General features: G+C 47.6%; 2 protein-coding genes and 1 long non-coding RNA gene across 3 annotated transcripts; 2 read left to right on the top strand and 1 right to left on the bottom strand.

The window, feature by feature from the left end:
• The first annotated feature begins 5,078 nt into the window (after window positions 1-5,078).
• On the top strand, window positions 5,079-8,612 carry CDKN2AIP (CDKN2A interacting protein). Its single transcript, XM_035557938.2, has 3 exons — window positions 5,079-5,315; window positions 5,434-5,564; window positions 6,387-8,612. The coding sequence occupies exons 1-3, from the start codon at window positions 5,092-5,094 to the stop codon at window positions 7,877-7,879; spliced, it is 1,848 nt and encodes a 615-aa protein (XP_035413831.1). The 5' UTR covers window positions 5,079-5,091; the 3' UTR covers window positions 7,880-8,612.
• A 3,271-nt stretch (window positions 8,613-11,883) lies between these two features.
• LOC118253514 (uncharacterized) lies at window positions 11,884-15,978 on the bottom strand. The gene is made up of 3 exons (XR_004780451.2): window positions 15,848-15,978; window positions 12,426-12,641; window positions 11,884-12,133 (listed from the first exon to the last, which is right to left on the bottom strand). It is a non-coding gene; the product is annotated as an uncharacterized LOC118253514 (long non-coding RNA).
• A 516-nt stretch (window positions 15,979-16,494) lies between these two features.
• ING2 (inhibitor of growth family member 2) lies at window positions 16,495-20,689 on the top strand. Its single transcript, XM_035557940.2, has 2 exons — window positions 16,495-16,735; window positions 19,394-20,689. Exons 1-2 carry the CDS (start codon window positions 16,567-16,569, stop codon window positions 20,062-20,064), a joined length of 840 nt encoding a protein of 279 aa, XP_035413833.1. The 5' UTR covers window positions 16,495-16,566; the 3' UTR covers window positions 20,065-20,689.
• The last annotated feature ends 233 nt before the right edge of the window (window positions 20,690-20,922 follow it).

Below are 20,922 nucleotides of genomic sequence, written 5' to 3'. Positions count from 1 at the left end.
TCCAGTGGCGTTAATGTGAAATATCTCAGACGATATACAAAAACACCAGAGCACACAAAACAGCTCTGTATTTTCAGGAGGTGCCGTTCATACCAGGTAAATTGCAGGTTGTCAGGGATATTGGTGTAACAATAATGAAAAACAGAGCCATGATTTTCAATAGCAATAATTCAAATTAGATTTGACATTGTTGCCCGGAGTCTCAGGAAAGCTCCTTATATCATTTCTAAAATAGTTATTTGTGTCTGCAAAATATGTAGCACATACAAAATTCATACTGGTACAGCACAATATAAAGATTTAATAGCATCCATTTGCGTAATGCAGCTATCCGCAACCCAAGCCAATAAAATATTAGTTGTAATTTTTCTCTTTCTCCAAGGCATGAATAGTTTGACTGAAGGAGCTCGGGTATCTAGATTTACAGGTTCTTACACTCTCAATAATGCAAGTATATTTAAAACGTATTCACATATATATATGGTACTAGATATGTGTGTGTGGACATGCATACACATCTACACACAAAAGTTCAGTGTGTTACAGCCTCATTAGAGATTCTTTTTTTTCAGATAAGGTCTTCTTGCCCTTTTAGTGCTTTCCCGAATCCTCTTGAATTACAATGAACTCAAGCCAATATTTGCATTAAGACTCTTAATGCTGTTTCCTTGCTTTCTCCAACTCTAGGGTAGTGCTGTCTGCCAAAGGCCTAAGGCTTCCTACCTAAAAACTCTTTAAAGGTGGCTCTGCAAGATGGATTTCTGCAAACAAATGGATTTCTACCTCTTTTGTTCCTTCCTGGCACACACAAAAAAAAAAAACAAGAAGACATCTCACACAAAATTAGAAGGGCAGAATCTTTTCTTGGTGTTACTTACCCTAGCAGATGTTTACTGCAAAGGAAAAAATCTATTGAAATGCTAATGTCTCTGTGCTCACAGAGTTTTCACTTTCCCTTCTCTAAGTCCCTGTTCAAATCCCAGTGGTTCCTCTGTCAATGCTCCCCCTTCCATCACTGCTTGTCCCTTGGCTCAGGGCTGAGACTTGATTCTGTGCAACTTTTTCTGCTGTACCAATATAAACAGCCTTCCAGATCTATCCTCTCATTCCTCTTAGTCCTAGGCTCCCGGCATACAGTCCCCCTCATCTGTATGTACTCGTCCTTTTGCCTTAAACTCTACCTCATTGATTTCTCCTCAAGAATTTAATTTCCTCCCTCACCTAATTCCAGTATCCTATCCCAGGTTAACTTATTTTCCCCGCCTAGTAGTTTCAGTCTCACCATGTCCCCTGCCTCAATTCTTACTGCTTCCCTCCCCTCAGTCAGGTACATGTCCCCTTACTATTCCTGTCAAACATACTCAAGCACCAGTGAAAAACAGGAATCAGCAGCTTTTTGGGAGCACAGGGAATGGTCTCTGTAACCTCACTTCCAGTCCCCAGTTCCATCCTAGTCCAGTGTGGCAAACAGAGCTGCAGTTCATAAGCAGAGTAGGCTCGACTGCAGCAGTAGTGGAGGCTAGGGGTGGGGGGGAGGACCGGGACACATGCTAAGTCAGGAGTGTGGAAAATTAATTTCTTCAAATGCTTATAAATTTGGCCAAGTACAGTCAGAAGATCAGAAAACACCTGCCCCAAATTCAGGTTTTCACGGCAAATTCCAAATCAGCTCTAGAGCATAAAGGCACTTCAAAGATAAGATCTCCACAATATTTCACCCTAGACTAAGCCCTTTTCTCCCCTGCTTTTGTTCTTAGATCACAGTTGGTAGCAGGAAAGTCATCCTAAACTCCCACCTGTAGCATGGAAAATTTCATGCCAGACAACGGATGTTTAGCAAGTTGGATGCTTTAGTTTAACTCATGAAATAACTGACAACCCTATTGTAGGCATTGTTTCAAGTATAACGTAGTAATAAATGCAAAACCGTACTTCAAGCTAGCAGTAAGAGCACAGGAGTAAATGAAAATGATTATCAACTCAGCTCTTCATTTTTACCTTTAGTTTTATCCACTGCAACTACACAGTACGTTTTCCTCAGCTGAGAAGCCTCAGGAGAGTGGGTGACTTTATAATCCAGAGCTGCTTACAGTAGCATAACAGTAGCATACCTGTGGTGGAATAAAAACACAGATTCACTTTAACCTTCCTTCCATTGGCAAGCTTACGCAGTCATTAATGCTCTTTCAGCAAGTATTTTCTGTCATTCGAAGAAATGATAGCATCTAATACGCTTCCACAACCTCAGGTAATGAGGTCAGAAGGCAAACGCACATTTCCACCTCTGGTTTACTGAACAGCAGTGACCGGCTACCTTGGCCCACGCAGACACGTCCCCCTGAAGTGCTGTCTCTTGCCCGGCTAGGAGACCTTCATTCACGGCTCTGCTCCAGCAGAACCAGAACATTACCTTGGGAAACAGCAAAAGGTCTCTTTCCCTTCCAGTGTCAAGCTGCATTCCTAACAAACACAACCCAGGGCTCGCGAGTGCTTGCTCATTACTTATTGCAGGCACCAACCTACGGATGGTGCTCAGAGGATTCGCTGTGCCAGGCCAGTCGGATCCCACTGCTATTACCCTTCTGCGACAATAACTCCGAGCTTTTATCTTTTGCATGGCTGTGATGTTAAGGGCACACTTCTCGTATTAAGCTGAATAAAGAGTGTCACTATATATTAACCTTAACTGCACAGAACATAATTGAACTCAATGGGGCTGCTGCCCTCTGTGTTTCAGCGGGACTCGAGTCTGGAGAAATAATAATTCACTAGTTTACGAAGGCAGAAATAAACTTTCTTTATTATGCAGCGAGTGCAGGTGCAATACTGTGATTATAGGCGCTGGTATGATTCACCTTGAGATTTTAGTTGTATCTTGCCAAAAGAAGCTATTATCAAGCCCCAAATGACTCTAACAACACTACTATCAATGTGGTATTTAGAAGTTCCTTCCCTAGTGGGAACAAAAACATCTCTTTTCTTCCAATCTTGAAAATTAAATGCACAGTATTAGCACCATCAATGAGGTGTTTAACTTCAAAATTGCCTCTCCTGGTGAGAATGAAAACACTACTTGTTTCCTTTTTTAAAATTAACAGCAGTGTTTTTCTCTCTTTTCTACCAAACGCACTTTTTTAATCAACCTGAGACACAGTATGTCCCTAGTGCTCAGCAAGCACTGCGGGCGTACATCTACGTGTGTCTGCGAGCCCGTGCGTGACATCACACGCTCTGGGGCTGGCATCGAGCCTGTTTCCAGTATGGTGCGAGCACACAGTCACCTTTGTCCCAACAAAAAGGCTATGTTGATTCAAAAGAAGCACTACATAACCCCAAGCTAACAGCACAACGTGCCAGAAAGGTGCCAAACCACAGAAGTTGCTCACCGCAGCCAAGAACTGTTGTGTGGCATGCCAGGAGCGTGATGACTCTGACCCTTTCTCCAGCTGTCACCTATGTTTGCACTCACCCATATGGTCAGTGGACAGAGGTGAAATGACTCCCACTTCATTTGTCCTATAAAACTGGGCAAGGAAAAGTTGCAATCAGCTCTCGAGCCACCCTAGTTCCAGATCGTGCATTAGGCTTTGTAGCTGTATTGAGCCATCAACACTCCCTAAGACAATGCTTTTAGAGGAGCCCAGGTCTCACAGATGATACCCAGATCTCAACACTGCACATACGACTTCTGGGATCCCTCTGAGCATTCGGCATTGCCACTCTCACTCCCTCAAGTCCAACCCCGCCCAGCTCCTACTCTTAACTGGTAAATTACCAGTTCAGCATGGGCTGGTCCTTAGCACTTTCACTTGGCAGCTCAGGTGGTTGCAGAGGAAGGTGTTCAAGGCTGTGCTGTGTGCTCTGCTACCTTCACAAGGTTACTGGCAGTTCAGCCAGTTATCCAGGCCTGCCCAAATTCCTGCTGGCCCTTAGGGGCAGGTGCCAAGTCTGGGCCAAGCCTCAGCTGTCTTTGTTAGGGAGAGAACTGGTTCATTTGGGGCTGTGAACAAAGAGGCTGGCAGCACGTATGACCTCATCTCCAGCCCAAACTCAGACCTGTTTGCCAGGGATTCCATTCACCGTTGCCTTTCAGTGTCTGTATCGACCCTGTGGTCCAGAATCCTGGTATCATGGAGTCAGAGGTTTGGGAGACAGGCCCGCCCCACCTCTACCTGGAAAACCTCGTGTGACAGATCACATCTTTCCAATATTTCAGGCTGCATTACCAGATAACCACACACAGCACTGATTACCATCTGGATACAAATGGGTGACACCACCCTGGTGATGACCACAGTGCTGTTTCTGAACACTCTGACACCACTTCTGGACAAACCCATTGCTCCCAGACACCCACGCCAGGCAGCACACAGACCTTCTCCCCTTTTCTTGCCCTAGTTGCAAATACAGAGCAGTGAGTTTGTCAGAGCCCATCATGCTTGTTACTGTCCTCTCTCCCAGTCCCCAGTTATCCTTACCAATGCGAGAGAGAACACTGGGTGGGTTAACTACATAGGGGAAGGAAAAACCCTTCCGCTCTACCAACGGATACCGAGAAAAAGAGCGTTGGCTTTCCTGGTGTTAATTCCACAAGCAGCACCTCAGCAGGCTGGCGCTGGGGATACCGTCACAGCGCGCTCACCGCTTTTTCCACACAGAATTCTCCACCCGCTTTTAGAATAAAGCCCAAGGACGAACTTTTCCAACGCGAAGCCTGCCTGCAGAGGAGCACAAGCAGATACGTGAACCCTTCACAGGCAGCACTTTCCGCTCTCAGCGGGTCTCCTTTATTAACGCTCCCTCCAAAACGCTCCAGCAGCCGGGACACCCCCCCCCCCATTCCCCTCCCCTCACGGGTCTGCCCCTCCCCGCGGCCGTTGGCGGCGCGAGCGCCCCCTCGCGCCTGCCGCCGCCTCGCGCCGCAAGGCAGGCTGGGGCGGGCGGTGGCGGCGGCCGTGAGGTCATCGCCGGCGGCCGGAAGGAGCGGCGCGGCGCGGCGCGGGGCGGGGCGGGGCGGGGAGCGGCGCGGCGGGGCCGTTAGGGCCGTTGCGGGGCCTGGCTGAGGCGGGGGGGGTGGGGGTGCGGCGGGTCATGGCGGGCAAGGCGGCGCGCGGCGAGCCGCTGGGGCGCACGGCGGAGGAGGTGGCGTGGGCGGAGGCGCTGCGCGGGGCCTGCGAGCCCGAGCAGCACTGGCGGCACCGGCGGGAGTTCCTGCTGCGCAACGTCGGGCAGCCGCCGGCGGCCGGCAGCGCCGAGCTGCAGCGCCTCGTGTCGCTCTCCATGGTGTGGGCCAACCACGTCTTCCTGGGCTGCCGGTGAGTGCGGGCCGGGCGGGGCGGGCACCGGGCTGGGGGGTGATGGAGGCCGTCTGACGGCCTTCCTCCCCCTCCTCCTCCTCCTCCTCCTCCTCCTCCCCCCCTGTCGCCCCTGCAGGTACCCGCCGCAGGTCATGGAGAAAGCGCTGGAAATGGCCGAAGGCATCCAAGTGAGCGACGCGCCCGTCCGCACCACGAGAGACGAACTGGTTGCCAAGGTGAAGAAAAGAGGCATATCAAGTAGCAATGGTTAGCAGATCATAGCTGTGACAATACATAGGAGTTAGACAATGCTTGCCTGTGAATGTTCGAGCTTTACCTCGGGTTTAAAGTAATCCAATTAATTTACTCTCCACAATCCCTAACCGTCTCCCCTCTTTATGCTATTTTTTCCCTCGTTAATGCTTTTAAAGTAGACACAATGCATAGCTACTCTGCTGGTAATTTAGAGCTCTTGTTTTGAAGACAATGTTTGTAAATCTACAGCCTGTGCACACCTTCAGCGAACTTTTTAATGTAATGTAGATGATTGTTCTCCAGCTTAACTGAATTCTTGTTGCTTTGCTCTTTATTCAGACGCTGCTGCTTTGTGAGAAACTTAGAATTTTGTTTTGTAAAGAAATTCCTAAATTGGTATTTTAAATGTTTTTTATGATATTAGTAGACAAAATGCACTTTTTCTTTTTTTTTAGGTCAGACAATCTATTTAGTGTGCTTTGGTCACTTTTGTTCTGGCCTGCAAGAATACAAGTACATACTTGGCCTTCAGATCCCAAACCAAAACCTGAAGTCTAGCATATGGGCACTTTTAGATTTTTTTTTTTCTTTTGTCAAACACATACTAAAATGTTCTGAAATGGTAGGTTGCACTTTCTGTTTTTTTGTCAAAAATTACTAAAATATTCTGAAATAATAACTTAATTCCTGAAATTATGGTTCAAGGTGTAATCCTAATATATACCCTTTAACTTCAGAGGGATGTCTGTTAGAAGTTTTTAGATAAATTGCTTCTAGATGGATATTTAACGGTGCAGAAATTGAAGAGGATAACGCACTTACTTTGTTTTGCAGAAGGGGTAGAGGAGCCCTCCAAGAAACGAGCTGTTGAGAAAAGCAAAGACGCTAAGGATACCGAGAAGGATGTGAAAACAACCGAGGCAGAATCTCCTGAGGAAACAGAGAGCACATTGCCAAAAAAGCAGGAAAAAGATAGTAGCAAAGAATCAGAAAGTTCCCAGTCAGCTTGCAGCTCAAATCAAGCAGCAGTCGCAGCACTGAGCATAGAAGCAGAAGAAAAACCTGTTAATGCTGAAAATACTACTGAGCAAAGTCCAACCCCGTCTTCATCCGAAAAAGAGTCGGGAGAGAATCCACCTAAGGAAGGCAAGTGTGAAAATGAGCCGTCACCTGAAAAAACTACGTTAAGTTCGGGCCCACCGGCTGCTGCCAAGAGCGCCCCGCAGGCAGGAGCAGTGCCACCCGCTGCTGCCAAGAGCGCTCCACAGGCGGCGGCAGTGCCACCCGCTGCTGCCAAGAGCGCCCCGCAGGCAGGAGCGGTGCCACCGGCTGCCAAGAGCGCCCCGCAGGCGGCAGCGGTGCCAGCGACTACTGCCAAGAGCGCCACGCAAACGAGCGCTACCTTGCTGTCTTCCAAAAACCAAGCGAGTGCCACGCCATCGGTGTCCAAGAGCGTCGCCCAGGCGGGCGCCTCGCTGCTGCTGGCCCCTAAGAGTGTCGCTCAGCCGGGCACCTCGCTGCTGCTGGCGCCCAAGAGCGGCGCCCAGGCCGGCACCTCGCTGCTGCTGGCCTCCAAGGGCAGCGCTAAGGCGGGATCCTCGCTCCTGGCCTCCAAGAGCAGCGCGGAGGTGGCTGCCTCGCTGCTGGCCGCTCGGAGCGGCACTCAGCAGGGTGCTTCGCTGCTCACCTCCAAGAGCAGTGCTCAGGTAGCTGCTTCGCTGCTGGCCGCTCGGAGCGGCTCTCAGCAAGGTCCCTCGCGGGCTGGGGCACCCTCCAAGGGTGGCACGCAGGCTGGTTCGCAGCAGCTTGCGTCCAAGAGTAGCTCGCAGGCAAGTGAAAGTCCTGCTAAGGCTTTGTGCAAACCGTTAACCAGTGAAGATGCAAAGGAAAGACAACCTTTTTTCAACAGACTCTACAAAGCTGTAGCCTGGAAACTGGTTGCCGTGGGAGGCTTCAGCCCTAGTGTAAATCATGCCGAACTTCTTAACTCGTCTATTCAGTCTGTAAAAGCTACCTTAGATGTTGCTTTTGTTCCCCTGAAGGAGCTTGCAGACTTACCTCAAAACAAGAGCTCTCTAGAAAATATCGTTTGTGAACTGAGGTGCAAGTCTGTCTATTTGGGTACTGGCTGTGGTAAAAGTATGGAAAATGCCAAAGCAGTTGCTTCAAGAGAAGCTCTGAAATTGTTCCTCAAGAAGAAAGTTATTGTGAAGATATGTAAAAGGAAGTACAAAGGTAGAGAAATCGAAGATTTGGTACTTCTGGATGAAGAATCAAAACCCTCAAATTTACCTCCAGCTTTAAGAAATCCTCGGGAGATCATGTAGGCAAGAGTCGCTGTTTGTACCACGTATAGTATTTCAGTACAAGGACTGAAGGTTAATTTTGTACTTTAAAAATGTAGGCTTCCAGGTATTTTGTATTTCTTTCTCGGTTTTGCAAGACGATTCTCTTCCTTTCACTTGGTAGCAATTGTATAAAACTTGTTAGAGATGACAAGTGTGCATTTAAAGGTATGCCTTAATACATGGCACACTAGTGTGCTGTTTTATTTGCAAAATAGTCTACCTAATTCTTCTATTTTTAATTAAACGATTAAGGTACAATTTGCTGTTTAAAACCTGACAATTTTGTAATTCTTACGATTTGATGGCGGTGTGCTCAATTGTCTACCATGCCGTTTTTTTTAGCCACGTAGATGTATGTATATAGGGACCATAATACTTGAATGATTGAAAGTTGTTTAAGAACTTCGATCAAAAAGTTGAATCATCCGTTTCAGACGTGTTGCTCATAATGTTCACCGTTCCTCTTACTAGGAGAGAAAATAGTTGGCTGACTATTTCTACGAGACCTTGTAATACTTGCAATATAAATGACATCGTGATCCCATTGAATGTTATACTAGCGGTTAGATCCCATTTAACATTAGACTAGCAAATTGCCATTCAGCAGTCAAGTCACAGCTACTTCAGCCACCAAAACTCCGTAAGTGGATCTAATTTATATTGTGAAAAATCCTTTACAGTTTTTTCAAATAAACGTGGGTTTCTATACGAAGCATATTTTGACTGCTACTAGAACAATAAAACCTCTGGGATATGTGTTTATAGTACCTTGTTTTTAGCCATTAACTATTCCAACCATTTCAATAACTTTGCAACACCTTAAGGAAAGCTTTACTTTGAGTGGTTTCAAGATGGAATCCCACTAGGCTGAGTTGTTTTCTTGGGATGCCTAGTTGCAATACTGTAATACTGAGTGGACCTGTACAATATTTCTGCTTTTCTAACACTTACTAAGAGGTAGATGAGCAAAATCAGGCTGTTGTTGTCTCCTAGGGACAGCGAGCGTATTGTAAAGCGTTCACACGAGTCGAGCCCTTTGTTACTTTTTTACATGGTGTTCACAGTGGTTTGAAGCGAAGGAAGCGGGAAGATTACCTTGTTTTCGATGTTCTGGAAATACCTGCACAAATTGCATGTTCTGATATATTGGGTAATGACATGTAATTGTAAAAACATGATGTCTTCAGCGTTGTTTGGAATTAATCTTGTCTAATTACAGTAGTTAGTATCATTTAATGGAGGCCTGGCACTTGATTGACAGATCCATCGATAGAGTACTGTGGGAGTGAGTAGGAATCCCTGGGATCTCACTAGCATATTCATCCACTTAAAGACTTTGAGTTCTTCTGTGATTTCTGGGACGAAACCACAGTGGCATTGGCACGCTGTTCCTGGTGTGATTTTGAACAGCAGGGGCTGGCGGGGTGGTAGCACCTGAAGTCTGTGAGTTTCTCATGCTTTGGGACGGCCGGGTCAGACCCTGCACCTCATCCCTGTCCCCTTGGATCGTCCTTAACTCTGGTCCTTCCTCAGGAGCCCCCGGGTGTTGCTTGAGCATGACCCAAGATTTGGTTTGCAACACGCAAAATCGCTTCTTCAATAGCGTAAGAATTGGTGCGTGCCTCTAGCGCTGAGAACTTCACGCTCTTGTTGTGTAACTGGGAGTCGTACCGGTGCCGGGAAGCGTGGGGTCTCCTCAGGTCCCCGTTCGGGTGGAGACGCAGGGGCAGCTGCTTCTGAGGGGCAGGAGTTTGCTCTCCGAAGTGCAGCTTTTCTGTTAGTTCCTTTGGGCGTCTGCGGACCTCTGGTTGGGAACTGCAGCAGGTGTTGGGATTCCGAAACCTGTTCGCTATCTGTAAAAGGGAGCTGGCAGTGTTCCCTGACCCGGGGGGTGTTAGGAGAGCTGCGGTAAGCGGCTGGGGTGCGAGATGCCTTTTCCTGACGAGCCCTGACGGCGCCTGTCTTCAGCGTTTGAATGTTACTCCGAGGTGTTTGGTGGTGCCCCGTTAAAGGACGAGCCTGTAGCTCCTCTTAGCGGAACCCGGAGGTCGAAGCGCGTTATTTTTACCGCCCGGTGGGCGGGCGGGGGGACGCGGCGCGGGCGGCTGCTGCCGGCTGTGCTGACGCGGGGCCGGGGGCCGGCTCTGTCAGGCGGGGGGGGGCGGGGCCTCGCGGCGCGATTTGCATAATTTATTCACGGCGGGCGGGGCCGCGGCGCATCCCCCCGGTGGGGGCCGGTACCGCGGCCACCCGCGGGCGTGAGGCGGCCCCGGGGCACAGCGGGGCGGCTGCGCTGCCCGTGCGCGGCCGCCCGGGGCCGGTGAGGGGGCGAGCGGGCGGCGAGCGCCACTCGCCCTAAGCGCGAGGCGGCCGCTGCCGTGGAGCCGTATAAAGGCGCGGCGGCGGCGCTGGTGCGGCAGGGCGCCCTGAAGACCTGCTCTCTAGGCCACGCACGGAGGACGCCGTTCCTCAAGGGCCGCGCGCCCGCCTAGGGGAAAGTCCCCGGACGGCGGGCAGAGAGTGCCGGGCGCCGCCGGCGCCAGCCCCCGCCCCGCGGCCCGCGCGGCGCCGCCGAGACGCCCCCGGGCAGAGCGGGCGGGCGCGGGGCGGGCCCTCGTCACGGCCACAGGCACGCAGGTAGTGCGCAGGCAGCGCGCATGCGCACCAACAGCACGGGGCTCACTCTCAGGGCGCCCGAAGCCTTTTGGGCGCCCGGCCGCGCGCCGCTCCCTCCCGCCTCGCTTCGGCCCGTGCTTGTGAGTCCTCCGCGGCAGGTCCGCGCCCGCTAAACTACCAAGGAGTCTTAGTTTACCATTATTTTTAAACCCCAGGCACGTGTCCTATTTGTAGGTACGGCACCGTCCGCAAACCCGCTGCTTTCACACATGACAAGAAAGAACCGAACTGGGGCGCAGCTCTACACAGCTTTGTTTCTGTTGTGAGAGGCTGGAATGGAATCCCAGTGTCCCGGTTTCGGTTGCTAAAAAGGATCTATCTAAAGCTATAAAGCTAACATTTCGTGAGCTGGCACCCCTCCGTAGAGGTGGCACCTGAAGGGCAGCAGACAAACCTGCGTTTGAACCCTGAGCAGTGACCAACTTTTTATTTTTTTATTTTTGGACCCTAAATGTCGCACTACAGAATCTCATCAACTTGGGCTGTTTTTCTCTGTGGGAACACGTTTTACTCTGTTGCTTGTAAATTACAGTCAGTGTGGGTCTTCTTCTTTGATACTGTCTCCCTCTTACCCTAAACAGATCTGTTCCCATTTACTAGGTTGCAAACTGCAGGGAAAATAACAGCAGTAGCTGCTCTGTAAAATACATCTTTTAAGCTTTTCTTTTTGCTAAAATGTGCATTTCTGCAAGGTTTGCATATTGTATAACATGGCGCACTCTTTGTCCACATAACAATTGCCTTGTGGTTGTGCACCTTCTAGATGGTTCCACTAGCTGCCGCAACCCCAACAACGGTACTTCCATCAGTGAGGCTACGTGTTTTTAAGAAAATATTTAGTCAGACACCTTTGCCACTATTTCTTCTACCAGTAACATTCCTGCAACTGAAAATGACTTGTACACCTCTGATTATCTGCACCTAAAGAACTTTAAAGTTTGATTTGGCATTGATGGTTAAGTGACACGAATTGTTAGGCCCAAGTGGGCTGCGGAACTGCGTGTTTTAAATGCCACTGTCCGCTGTCAGAATTCACATTGAGCAAAGGACACTTTATCACTGGTAGGAAAGTAGATCTAACCCACGTTTGTCGGTTTTCCCAAATCCTCTGGTGTTCTAGATTTCAACTGCAGTCTGAGAGACAAACTATATTTAATCAGATGCTGCCACAGGGTATGGAAGTTGAATGGGAAGAATTGTAAAAATAAACAAACAGTTACTGCAAAGCAAAGCATGACATAAACTTAGGTTGCACTCTTTACTCCATTTTTAACTTTGCTCATCATGAAATAAACAGAACCCACTGGTCCAAAGCAAAAAGAGGAACCGCATATTGCAGCTGGCTTCTTCCTCATGTTAATACAACTCAACTGATCACTACTTTGCGCTGAGGAAGAAATTTTCTTTTAGAGCATATTGGCAGAAAACTTGGAATTTCTCCAGTTTTCAAACAGATGTTTGCATTCAGATGAGGAAGCACATACATCTCCTGATCGGTGTGGGATGTTTGTTACTTGGTGCTAGAGAGCTCTTTGATACAGCTGAGAATGAGGCTAGCTGGGAAAAAAAAAAAAAAACACATGCTAATATTTTTAAGAAATGTACTGGTTTAATTTATCACCTTATCAAAATAATCTCATGTTTAGTCAATATCTAATTTTTAGGTGTCTTACACTCGCATAAACAAAAGAGAAAAAGTAGTAGTGGTTGCTTCAGTATGATCTGTAATCTACCAGACAAATCAAGCCTAATTTTTTAAGGAAAATCAAAAGCGACAAATCTGACATTACATGGAAGTATCTTTTTTTGGATGACCTGGCGTTAGGGAAGTTGTTCGAGAATAACCTACCTGAACAAACACACTACCTCTGTAGCCCTGGAAAAGCCATCCTCTTCCCCGAATACCAGTTACATGGAGGCCACCTACAGCCTACAGCTCTCTGCAGCTGACTTTTAAAAAAGCCCATCTGGCTTGTGCTCATTCGTTCTTTTCTTTGCATTTCTTTTCTCCGTATCCTGTAGAATTCTTCATCTTCTTCATCCCATGGAAACCAAATAAGCATACCTGCCAAGACATACACGTAGTCAAAAATCAATTCTGTTATCAATGCTGCTCCATTTGCCTAAAAGAAGCACCCTGCCATCATCCTTCGAGTATTTCTCTTAAATGCGAGGTAGCTCTTTCACAATGACTGCCCCTTTTTACACTTGTTCTCCTCAGTAATGCTGCTTTTCGTTATTTTTTTTCCACAGGCTGAAATTCTTCCTAGGCTATCAATGAAAAACTGAAAAGATGTAAACAGCTTGTGCACTATTAGGTGAAACGGGACAGGAACCAGCTATGATTCATGGACGTAAAATCAGGATTACAAAAGATGGAATACAGGCAAAACTACGAATGGAGGACATCAAATTTAGATTAAATATCTGGAAATACTTTATCATAGCAAAATCTGTAATGTGATGAAATAATCTTTCACAAGAAGAGGAATACTCTGGTTGGGACTCTTAAAAATATACTAGGACATGACAAAGGAACAAAAATGTTGTTTTCTCCATGGGAAGTGGGGTAGTTTATAGACATAAATGCACTGAAGATTTACTGCTTTGTAATAATGTACTTCTGATACCACTGTGAATATCAAGCTCGCTTTGACAATTCTCCACTCAGTGGAGAGGGTTAGAGTGAAATTTATGGTCTTTCTGCCTGTCCATCCCTACCATCTCTACAGATAGCAAGGTTTTGCTCTACCATGCCTCCTCTTATCTCCAGATTATTCTCACAGTCATCAAAACTATAGACATAGCTGGGTCACGGAAGCTACCGAGCTGCAAATAGTCCAATGCATTGAAATTCTCCAGTGCTTGCTCCCCGGCACTCCGGGGCATTACCAAGCCGGAGAATTCAGCCTGCTGTTCTGGATTTCCTTTCCCCCAGGGCTTCCAGCGTGTGGCAAGCTAAGGCTTCATTCTCCTAGGGAAATCTGGTCTAACATTACTGATGCATTCCTAGACTGCTCAAAATTTAAATATTTCCTTCAGTGTTCAAAAGCAGCAGACAACATTGAAATTCAGGGAATGTTAGCTGATCTCTGCTGTACCTTAGATACTGCCTCCCACACAGTGACAAACAGCAAGTTTTTAGCACGGAAACCACCTGTAGCATGCCTTATGAATTACGCTACAATGACTTTCTCAGTTCTTTTTTCTTCTTACTGATGCTGCATATACAATTTGTCAGAAAAACCGACGTCAAAAGTGAAGTCAAAATGTTATTTTTCATTAACGTTTAATTGCAATTAACATTTATTTTTAAACAATGTATTAATTTTTAATTACCATTTTTGCTTTATTTTTCTGCTGTGTAGCGGAAATCTCTTATTTCTCAGTTTTATTTCTTTACGAGGTAGCAGAATGATGCAGCTATTCACGCTTACTACAAGCAGAAACATGAACCCTCAAAACAGTCGACATCTTTCTAAAGAATTTCGTATCATTGGTGTTGATCCTGTTCCTTTTGCACTGGTGTGTAAGTTGGGCTTTCTGCCTGCGCAGTAAGCATTATTTGTTAATATTATATGAAAGAATTCAATTGCTTGGATTTCAGTTACTCAGAATTGACAGCAATGAGCACCACGCAATAAAGTTTCAGCACTGTGCTGTCACTGGAAGTGAAAGTAGCTGGATTGTTTTCATTTTCTAAATCTATTTGTGCAAAAATGAGATAAAGGGCATAAAATGATCTGAGATTTTGCTTCGTTAATCTGAGCTGTCACAACACACAAAGGAGCTGGTTTTACTGGTGAATGGATTTTAACGTTGCAACGTCCTCTGAGGATCTCACTGACCTGCAGACTTCCTGCTTTTATGGCCAGAGTGACATCAGTGTAACACACAATGTTTTGAAAGTACTGCCTACAACTTTGTTTTCATTTATTTTATGAACTTGCCAGCACACTGATGACTTGGGCTAAGACATCTGTCTACAGCTATTGCTCAACACCTTAGCTGTAGATTCAGAAAAACACCGTGACAGGATACCAGTTTAGTAGCTACATGAGCTGAAAGTTTAGAATGTGTTTAAAGACCTTCCTGAACTGGGTGTTGAGGAAATGATACTTGGAGACTGCCATCATGTAAGAAACTGATCTCCCTGCTGGTTAGATGAATCAGTGAGGTTCAACACGCTGCTTTTGTCATGGGGATAGCCGTGGGGCCATCTCGCGCAGTCAACACACTCACCGAATTGCAGGAAAAAAAGCAGGCTGTAAGGGATCCTCTGGAGGCCATCTAGTTCAGGCCCCTGCTCAGAGCAGAGCCAGCTTCACAGCCAGATCAGGTCGTGCCAGGCCTCATCCAGCCAGGCTCCAAAAATATCCAAGGATGGAGACTACGCAACCCCTCTGCACAAGCCATGCTGCTGCTTATCCACCACTCTAGATCGTTCCATCCAGAAATGATGTTATCTACAGGATTAGTATGGCCACCCTTTTAGCGCTGGCCATTTACCTACAGGTAGGAATACGTAACATAATAAATATCTACTTCACTCTTGAATGCAGTCATCTCTGATGCTTTTTTTTTCCTCCCCCAAGTTTACAGGATCTCATATTTTTTCCCACTTTTTTTTTTTCAGGTGCCTGAAATATAAATGCAACATACTGCAAGATGTACAGGTCTCCTGGTGATATTCCAAGACTCCACAAGTTGTGGTATTTTTTTTCCCTAATGCTTATGATTTTTTTCATGTAGTAAAGATCACAGGAAAACTTCTGAAAGAGAAGCGATTCTTGGTATTTTTTAATAATTCTAAGTGCTTGGTATCACTCTCCCAGTAGTACTATAACTGAAAAGTATATGTATTTCCACTTTTGTTGCCTACTGTAGGCGTTGTGGCCAGCATTTGATACAAATCCTGCAGCAGCCTTGGGGGAGACAGGATACTCTGTCAAAATCGGGAGATTTGTTGGCAGGCGAGTGGGTTTTAAGAGACTAAACTTCTTTGACACCCTATTTAGAATCCTCTGAAAAGATTCCTCGGGATAAAATGTCACTGCGCTTCCCTAAGTAATGGTTTGTCGTGAATCATTTTGCTCTCCTTTAGAGCTAAATAAGGCAGCTCTATCTTACGGGAAAAGCTGCCTAAGTTACCGCTGTGACAGTTCGAGGATATGAATTAAGTAGACGTGTGAGGAAGAGCTTGCCTTTCAGGCACCCTCCGCTGTAACAGTGAAACGTATTCTGTGGCTGCGCTGTCGGTGCAAGCCTTACCTCACGATGAAGAAGCTCCTCAGAAGTAAACGGCTACGGCAAGCAGGCTCACCCCAGGGCGGCGCGGGGGAGGCTGACGCGAGCCGTCTGCAACGAAACTGTTTGAAGGGGATGTAATATAACGCGGACGTTACCGCGGCCAAACTTACCCGTCCCCTCCGCTCGGGCACGCAGCCCTGGGAGGGGGGCTCGGGGGGGGGATTTGTGACGGGGTGTGTGTGGGGCGCCGGAGCGCCCCGCGAGGACGCTGCGGAGGGTGCCAGGGAGGGGGAGGGGGGGGGTGTTGCGACGCCAAATCCCAAATTCCTGCGGGTTTCGGCCCACTATTTCCTCACGGAATCAAAGCGGTTCTGACGGGGGCGGCCGTGGGGGCGGCCGTGGGGGCATCCCCCGCCCCGCCCCTCAGCCCGCCCCCCCCCCGCCCCTCAGCCCGCCCCTCGCGGCGCGGCAGGGCGAGCCCGCGGGCCTTTAAGCGAAGCCCCGCCCCCGCTCTCCTCCCGCCCCCCTCCGCCCTCCGCGCCAATGGGAGCGCGCGGCGGGGGAAGGCGGGAGAATGCGAACCCCTGGCGGCGCCGCCGGCCGCGCCTTATAAGGGCAGGGCGTCGCGCATGCGCGCAGCCCGGCGGCGAGGGGCGGGGGCTGCGAGCGGGTCTCGCTGCGGCTCCGGCGGCGGGGGACAGGGGCCGGGGCCGGGGCCGGGAGCGGGTGGCCGCGGGGGGATGATGCTGGCGGGGCCGCAGCTGGTGGCGGGGCCGGCGGCGGGCGGCGGCGAGCGGTCGCGGCTGCTGTCGCTGTACGTGCAGGAGTACCTGGAGTGCGTGGAGTCGCTGCCGCTCGACATCCAGCGCAACGTGTCGCTGCTGCGCGAGGTGGACACCCGCTGCCAAGGTGGGCGCCGGGACGGCAACCCGGGCCGGGGGGGGGGGGGGTAACCGCCCGGTAGCGCCGCACATGCGCCCGGCGGGGCGGAGGGAGGCAGGGAGGGGAAGGGAGGGGAGGCCGGGCCGGGCCGGGGCTTTATGCGGGGAGCCCGGTGCCCCGAGGGGGCGGCGGCGCCCCCCGGGCTGCGGGGGTGTGGGGAGGGGGCGGGGGGAGCGGCGGGTCCCCGCGGCCGTCCCCCTGACGGCGCCGGGAGGTAGCTGCTGGAAGTCGTCAGGGTCTCCGGGGCCGGAGGGTGAAGGCTCCGTGGTGCTCTGGGGTCTCTGTCGGCGCTTCTGGGCAGTCCGCGGTGACCCTAAACCTGTGCGGGGTGGGTCCGAGCCTCTACTTACCCTGCGCATCGCTGCCATAAATCCCTTCAGCCGCTCGTGCTCCGCCACGCTCCTCGGCCGCTTGAAAAGAGCGAGGAAAACAGGCTAAGAACTCGATAAAAATATCTGTATCTTAGGCCCAGGCCTGCGGATCATCTGAAAGTACTGCTCGTAGGATTTTGGCTAGTGTGGAAGGCAGTGATAGCTCGTGTGGGAGGAGCAACGCCGCTCCTGGGCTTGGAAAACTGAAACCCTTCAGCTTTTCATTAGCTCCACCAGGCTTAATCGTGTTGTCTGTGAGGAACACTGGGTCGTGGCTCAGTTCTTTTAAAAACAGAGGTTTCAGAGCTATGTGGCAGGGTGTACAGGTGCCTCCTCCAGTCCTGGGGGTGAATACGGAGATGGTTTGGTGCACTCGCATCTCTGCCGTTCCTGAAGTCCCTTCCTCCCCTTGGGAGAAATTCGGCTACCCTTTGGAGAAGGGGTCCCGTGGTGGTCAGGACAGGCTGCTCCAGGGAACGATCGGCTTAAAAAGAAGGTGTCTGCAACGCAGAGCTTTTTTTTTTTTTTCCTGTCACTATGGAAAAACAAACAGTTATTGCTCGTGCATTCTCCCAGGCAGGGCATTCCCTATCTGGGAAATCTATAACTACACCTATACCACCTTTTTTTTTTTTTTTTTGCCTCGCAAAAGAAGGCGAGGTGGGAGATAATGTGGGGAGAGTACCGTACTCCGCGCTCTTCAGGAACAGAGTAAAATTCTTTTCCCCTGTCAAGGCAACAGATGTGGCTGCGCTTGTAGGCAAACAGAACTTGTGCTTTTAATGATAGCCGGAATACTAGCACTGAGGAAAAATAGGCTGCGTGACTTATTAGACAGGCAGAGTACTGATTTTTATCTTCCCCTTGTGAAGGTCTCGAGTTAGAACAAAGTGCTGTTGGCTTCTCCTGTCACGCAAGTTGCAGAATTTATAGTAAAAAGGGGTTGTTCGCACTTAAGCTGCCATTTCAAGATGTCAGCAGGGAAAAAAATCACGGTGAACAAAGTTGTGATAATATCTGTGGCTTCCATTCAGTGGGAGCTTGAATTATTTTACAGCTGTACAAAGCAGGCAATATTCTTTAAAAATGAAAGCCAGTTTGTAAAACACGGGTCTGCAGAAAGAGAAGGATTGTACTACACGCGTTCTGGTCACAGAAGTACACAGTTGAGTATCGTACATAAATTCCCTTGCCTGTTAAAATCTTCAAGCTGTTTCCAAAGGAACCGGTGCTGTATCTAACACTGCATCAGATCTCGCTGTCAGTTCTACTGATCTAGTTCCTTCCACTGCAGCAGTTCCTCTCTTTTATGAATAGATCTAGTGTAACTTTTGGTCTAGAAAATATTATTTTAAAATCCAGCAAAATAGAAAAGTAGAGAACAAAGGCTGTCTGATGAAGCATTTGTTCATCTCCTTTTTGGGTTCACTAAACTTGTTTCTAGGAACTAAATGTCGTGAAAGATTCGCAGCAATCCGTGCGGGTATTTTGCATGATTTGTGAAAGAAAAAAGCCTAGGAGTGAAACCGAAACACTCGTTACTAGTAGCTTAAAAATATCCTGTGATGCACTAAACTGTAGGTCACCTATTCTGAAAAGTTCAGCCTTTATTTAAAATGAAACTTGCTGTAGCTTCTTTGTAATGTGAACGCACCAGTTTGGGTGGTTTACGTTGACTTAAATCCCAATTGTACGTTTGCTAATGTGTAACCTGAAGCGTCATACATCTTTATAACTGTGGTTGAAAATGTAATACCAGATGTTTAGGTGAATAAGAAGGGGAAGGAAGAAGGCCTGAATATCTGGAGTGCTGTCTGTGATATATGATGGCTACATGAATGACATGATTATAATGAATTCTCAGCTTCTTCATATGATATGATAAGCTATCACTTTGGTTTGTAGGCGTTGGAACTACTGGAGAAAGGAACCTCAACAAAAATTCCTGCTTTGTCAGGTGCTGAGGCAGCATCTGGACTATCCACACTTCAGCAGCAGTGGTCGCCTTTCTTTTTCCAATGGCTTTAATAAACTTGCTTTTCTATAGAACGTGAGAAACTTTTCTTGCAACAGATGGCAATCTTAAACACTGATTTGACGTTCACGTGCAACTTCAATTAAATATCGGATCTAGCCCACTAGGGTATACTATAATTAACACTTGTACTATTTCTTTTCTGTTAGAAATACGTTTTTATATTTTCTTGAGCGTGTTCAATCTCGTGTAATTGTTTCTATTATCTTCATTTTGTAGAAGCGCTAAAAGAAATAGATGAAGTCTATGAAAAATACAAGTCGGAAAATGATCCCGTTCAGAAGAAACGCTTGCAGCAGCATCTTCAGCGTGCGTTAATCAACAGCCAGGAACTTGGAGATGAAAAAATTCAAATAGTTACTCAGATGCTAGAACTGGTAGAGAATAGAGCCCGGCAAATGGAAACACACTCTCAGTGTTTTCAAGATCTGTCTGAGAATGAAAAGCCTCTGGAAAAGGCCAAGATGGAGTCCTGCCAACCGGAGAGGTCTTCACGGAGACCTCGTCGCCAGCGAACCAGCGAAAGCCGTGACCTGTGCCATATAGCAAACGGGATTGATGACTGCGATGATCAGCCACCTAAAGAGAAGAGATCTAAATCTTCTAAGAAGAAAAAACGCTCCAAAGCCAAACAAGAGAGAGAAGTTTCTCCTGTAGAATTTGCAATTGACCCCAATGAACCAACTTATTGCTTATGCAACCAAGTGTCTTACGGCGAAATGATAGGGTGTGATAACGAACAGTGTCCTATCGAGTGGTTCCACTTCTCGTGTGTTGGACTCACCTATAAACCAAAGGGGAAATGGTACTGCCCCAAGTGCAGAGGAGATAATGAGAAAACTATGGACAAATGTACTGACAAATCAAAAAAGGATAGAAGATCGAGGTAGTGAACGCAATTCGTGTTTTAGAGTTGGTCCTTTTATATTAAAATGTTTAATTTCCAGAGAACGCTGTTTTAGGAAATGCATAAGACTATGCAATAATTTTTAATCTATAATATTAATGGAGTATTAAAAGCTGTTATACCTTCTGTGAATCTTTAACTTTCTGCACTGAATAACCAAATAGTTGAAACAGGGTGGCTTCAGACCTTCACAGAAGACATCACAAGCATATGGCGCTTGATTTCAATTTAACCCCATTAGTATTAAAAAAAAAAAAAAGAGGCAAAAACAAACAAAAAAACCTTGTGAGTCTTGAAATAATGGTGGTAGGAAAGATACTGAAGAACTTTTCATGTTTTGGGGAAGGCACTGAAACGCCTCACTTAACTGCTAGAATCTTAACAACTGAATTTGTTCTTTATCCCTGGTCTTAAGTGTCCAGTTTTTGTGTTAACATCACACATTTGGAAATAGGGTTTTTGAATTCAGCTGTAACTGTTAAAGTCTTCCAGGCTAAAAGCAGACCTCTTCAGTGACTTTCGTATGACCAGTACGTTATTTCAAGGAAGAAAATACCACTAACTTAAGCTTTTTTTGTCAATATTAAACTCTTGTCTTTGTGACTTTACACATGAGAGTCAATTTTTGGATTTGACAGACTTGTGGTGTATAAGCGGTTTTGGATTTTCTTAGTGGGGTTTTATTGGGGTTCTGTTGAGCATCTTGATATGGTCTTTATTGTTTAAGATGGTCTCCCTAGTGATGAAACCATTTCCCTGATCATTTGTATTTTGCCACTGCCTATACAAGCCTTGAAGCTGTAGGAGGATCCCTTGAGAAGGGGATATTGACATTTCTGGG

This window comes from Cygnus atratus, chromosome 4 (assembly GCF_013377495.2).
Source record: "Cygnus atratus isolate AKBS03 ecotype Queensland, Australia chromosome 4, CAtr_DNAZoo_HiC_assembly, whole genome shotgun sequence".
NCBI classification, from domain to species: Eukaryota; Metazoa; Chordata; class Aves; order Anseriformes; family Anatidae; genus Cygnus; species Cygnus atratus.
The sequence above is the reverse complement of the archived record's forward strand: the minus strand, read 5'-3'. Positions and strand labels throughout refer to the sequence as shown.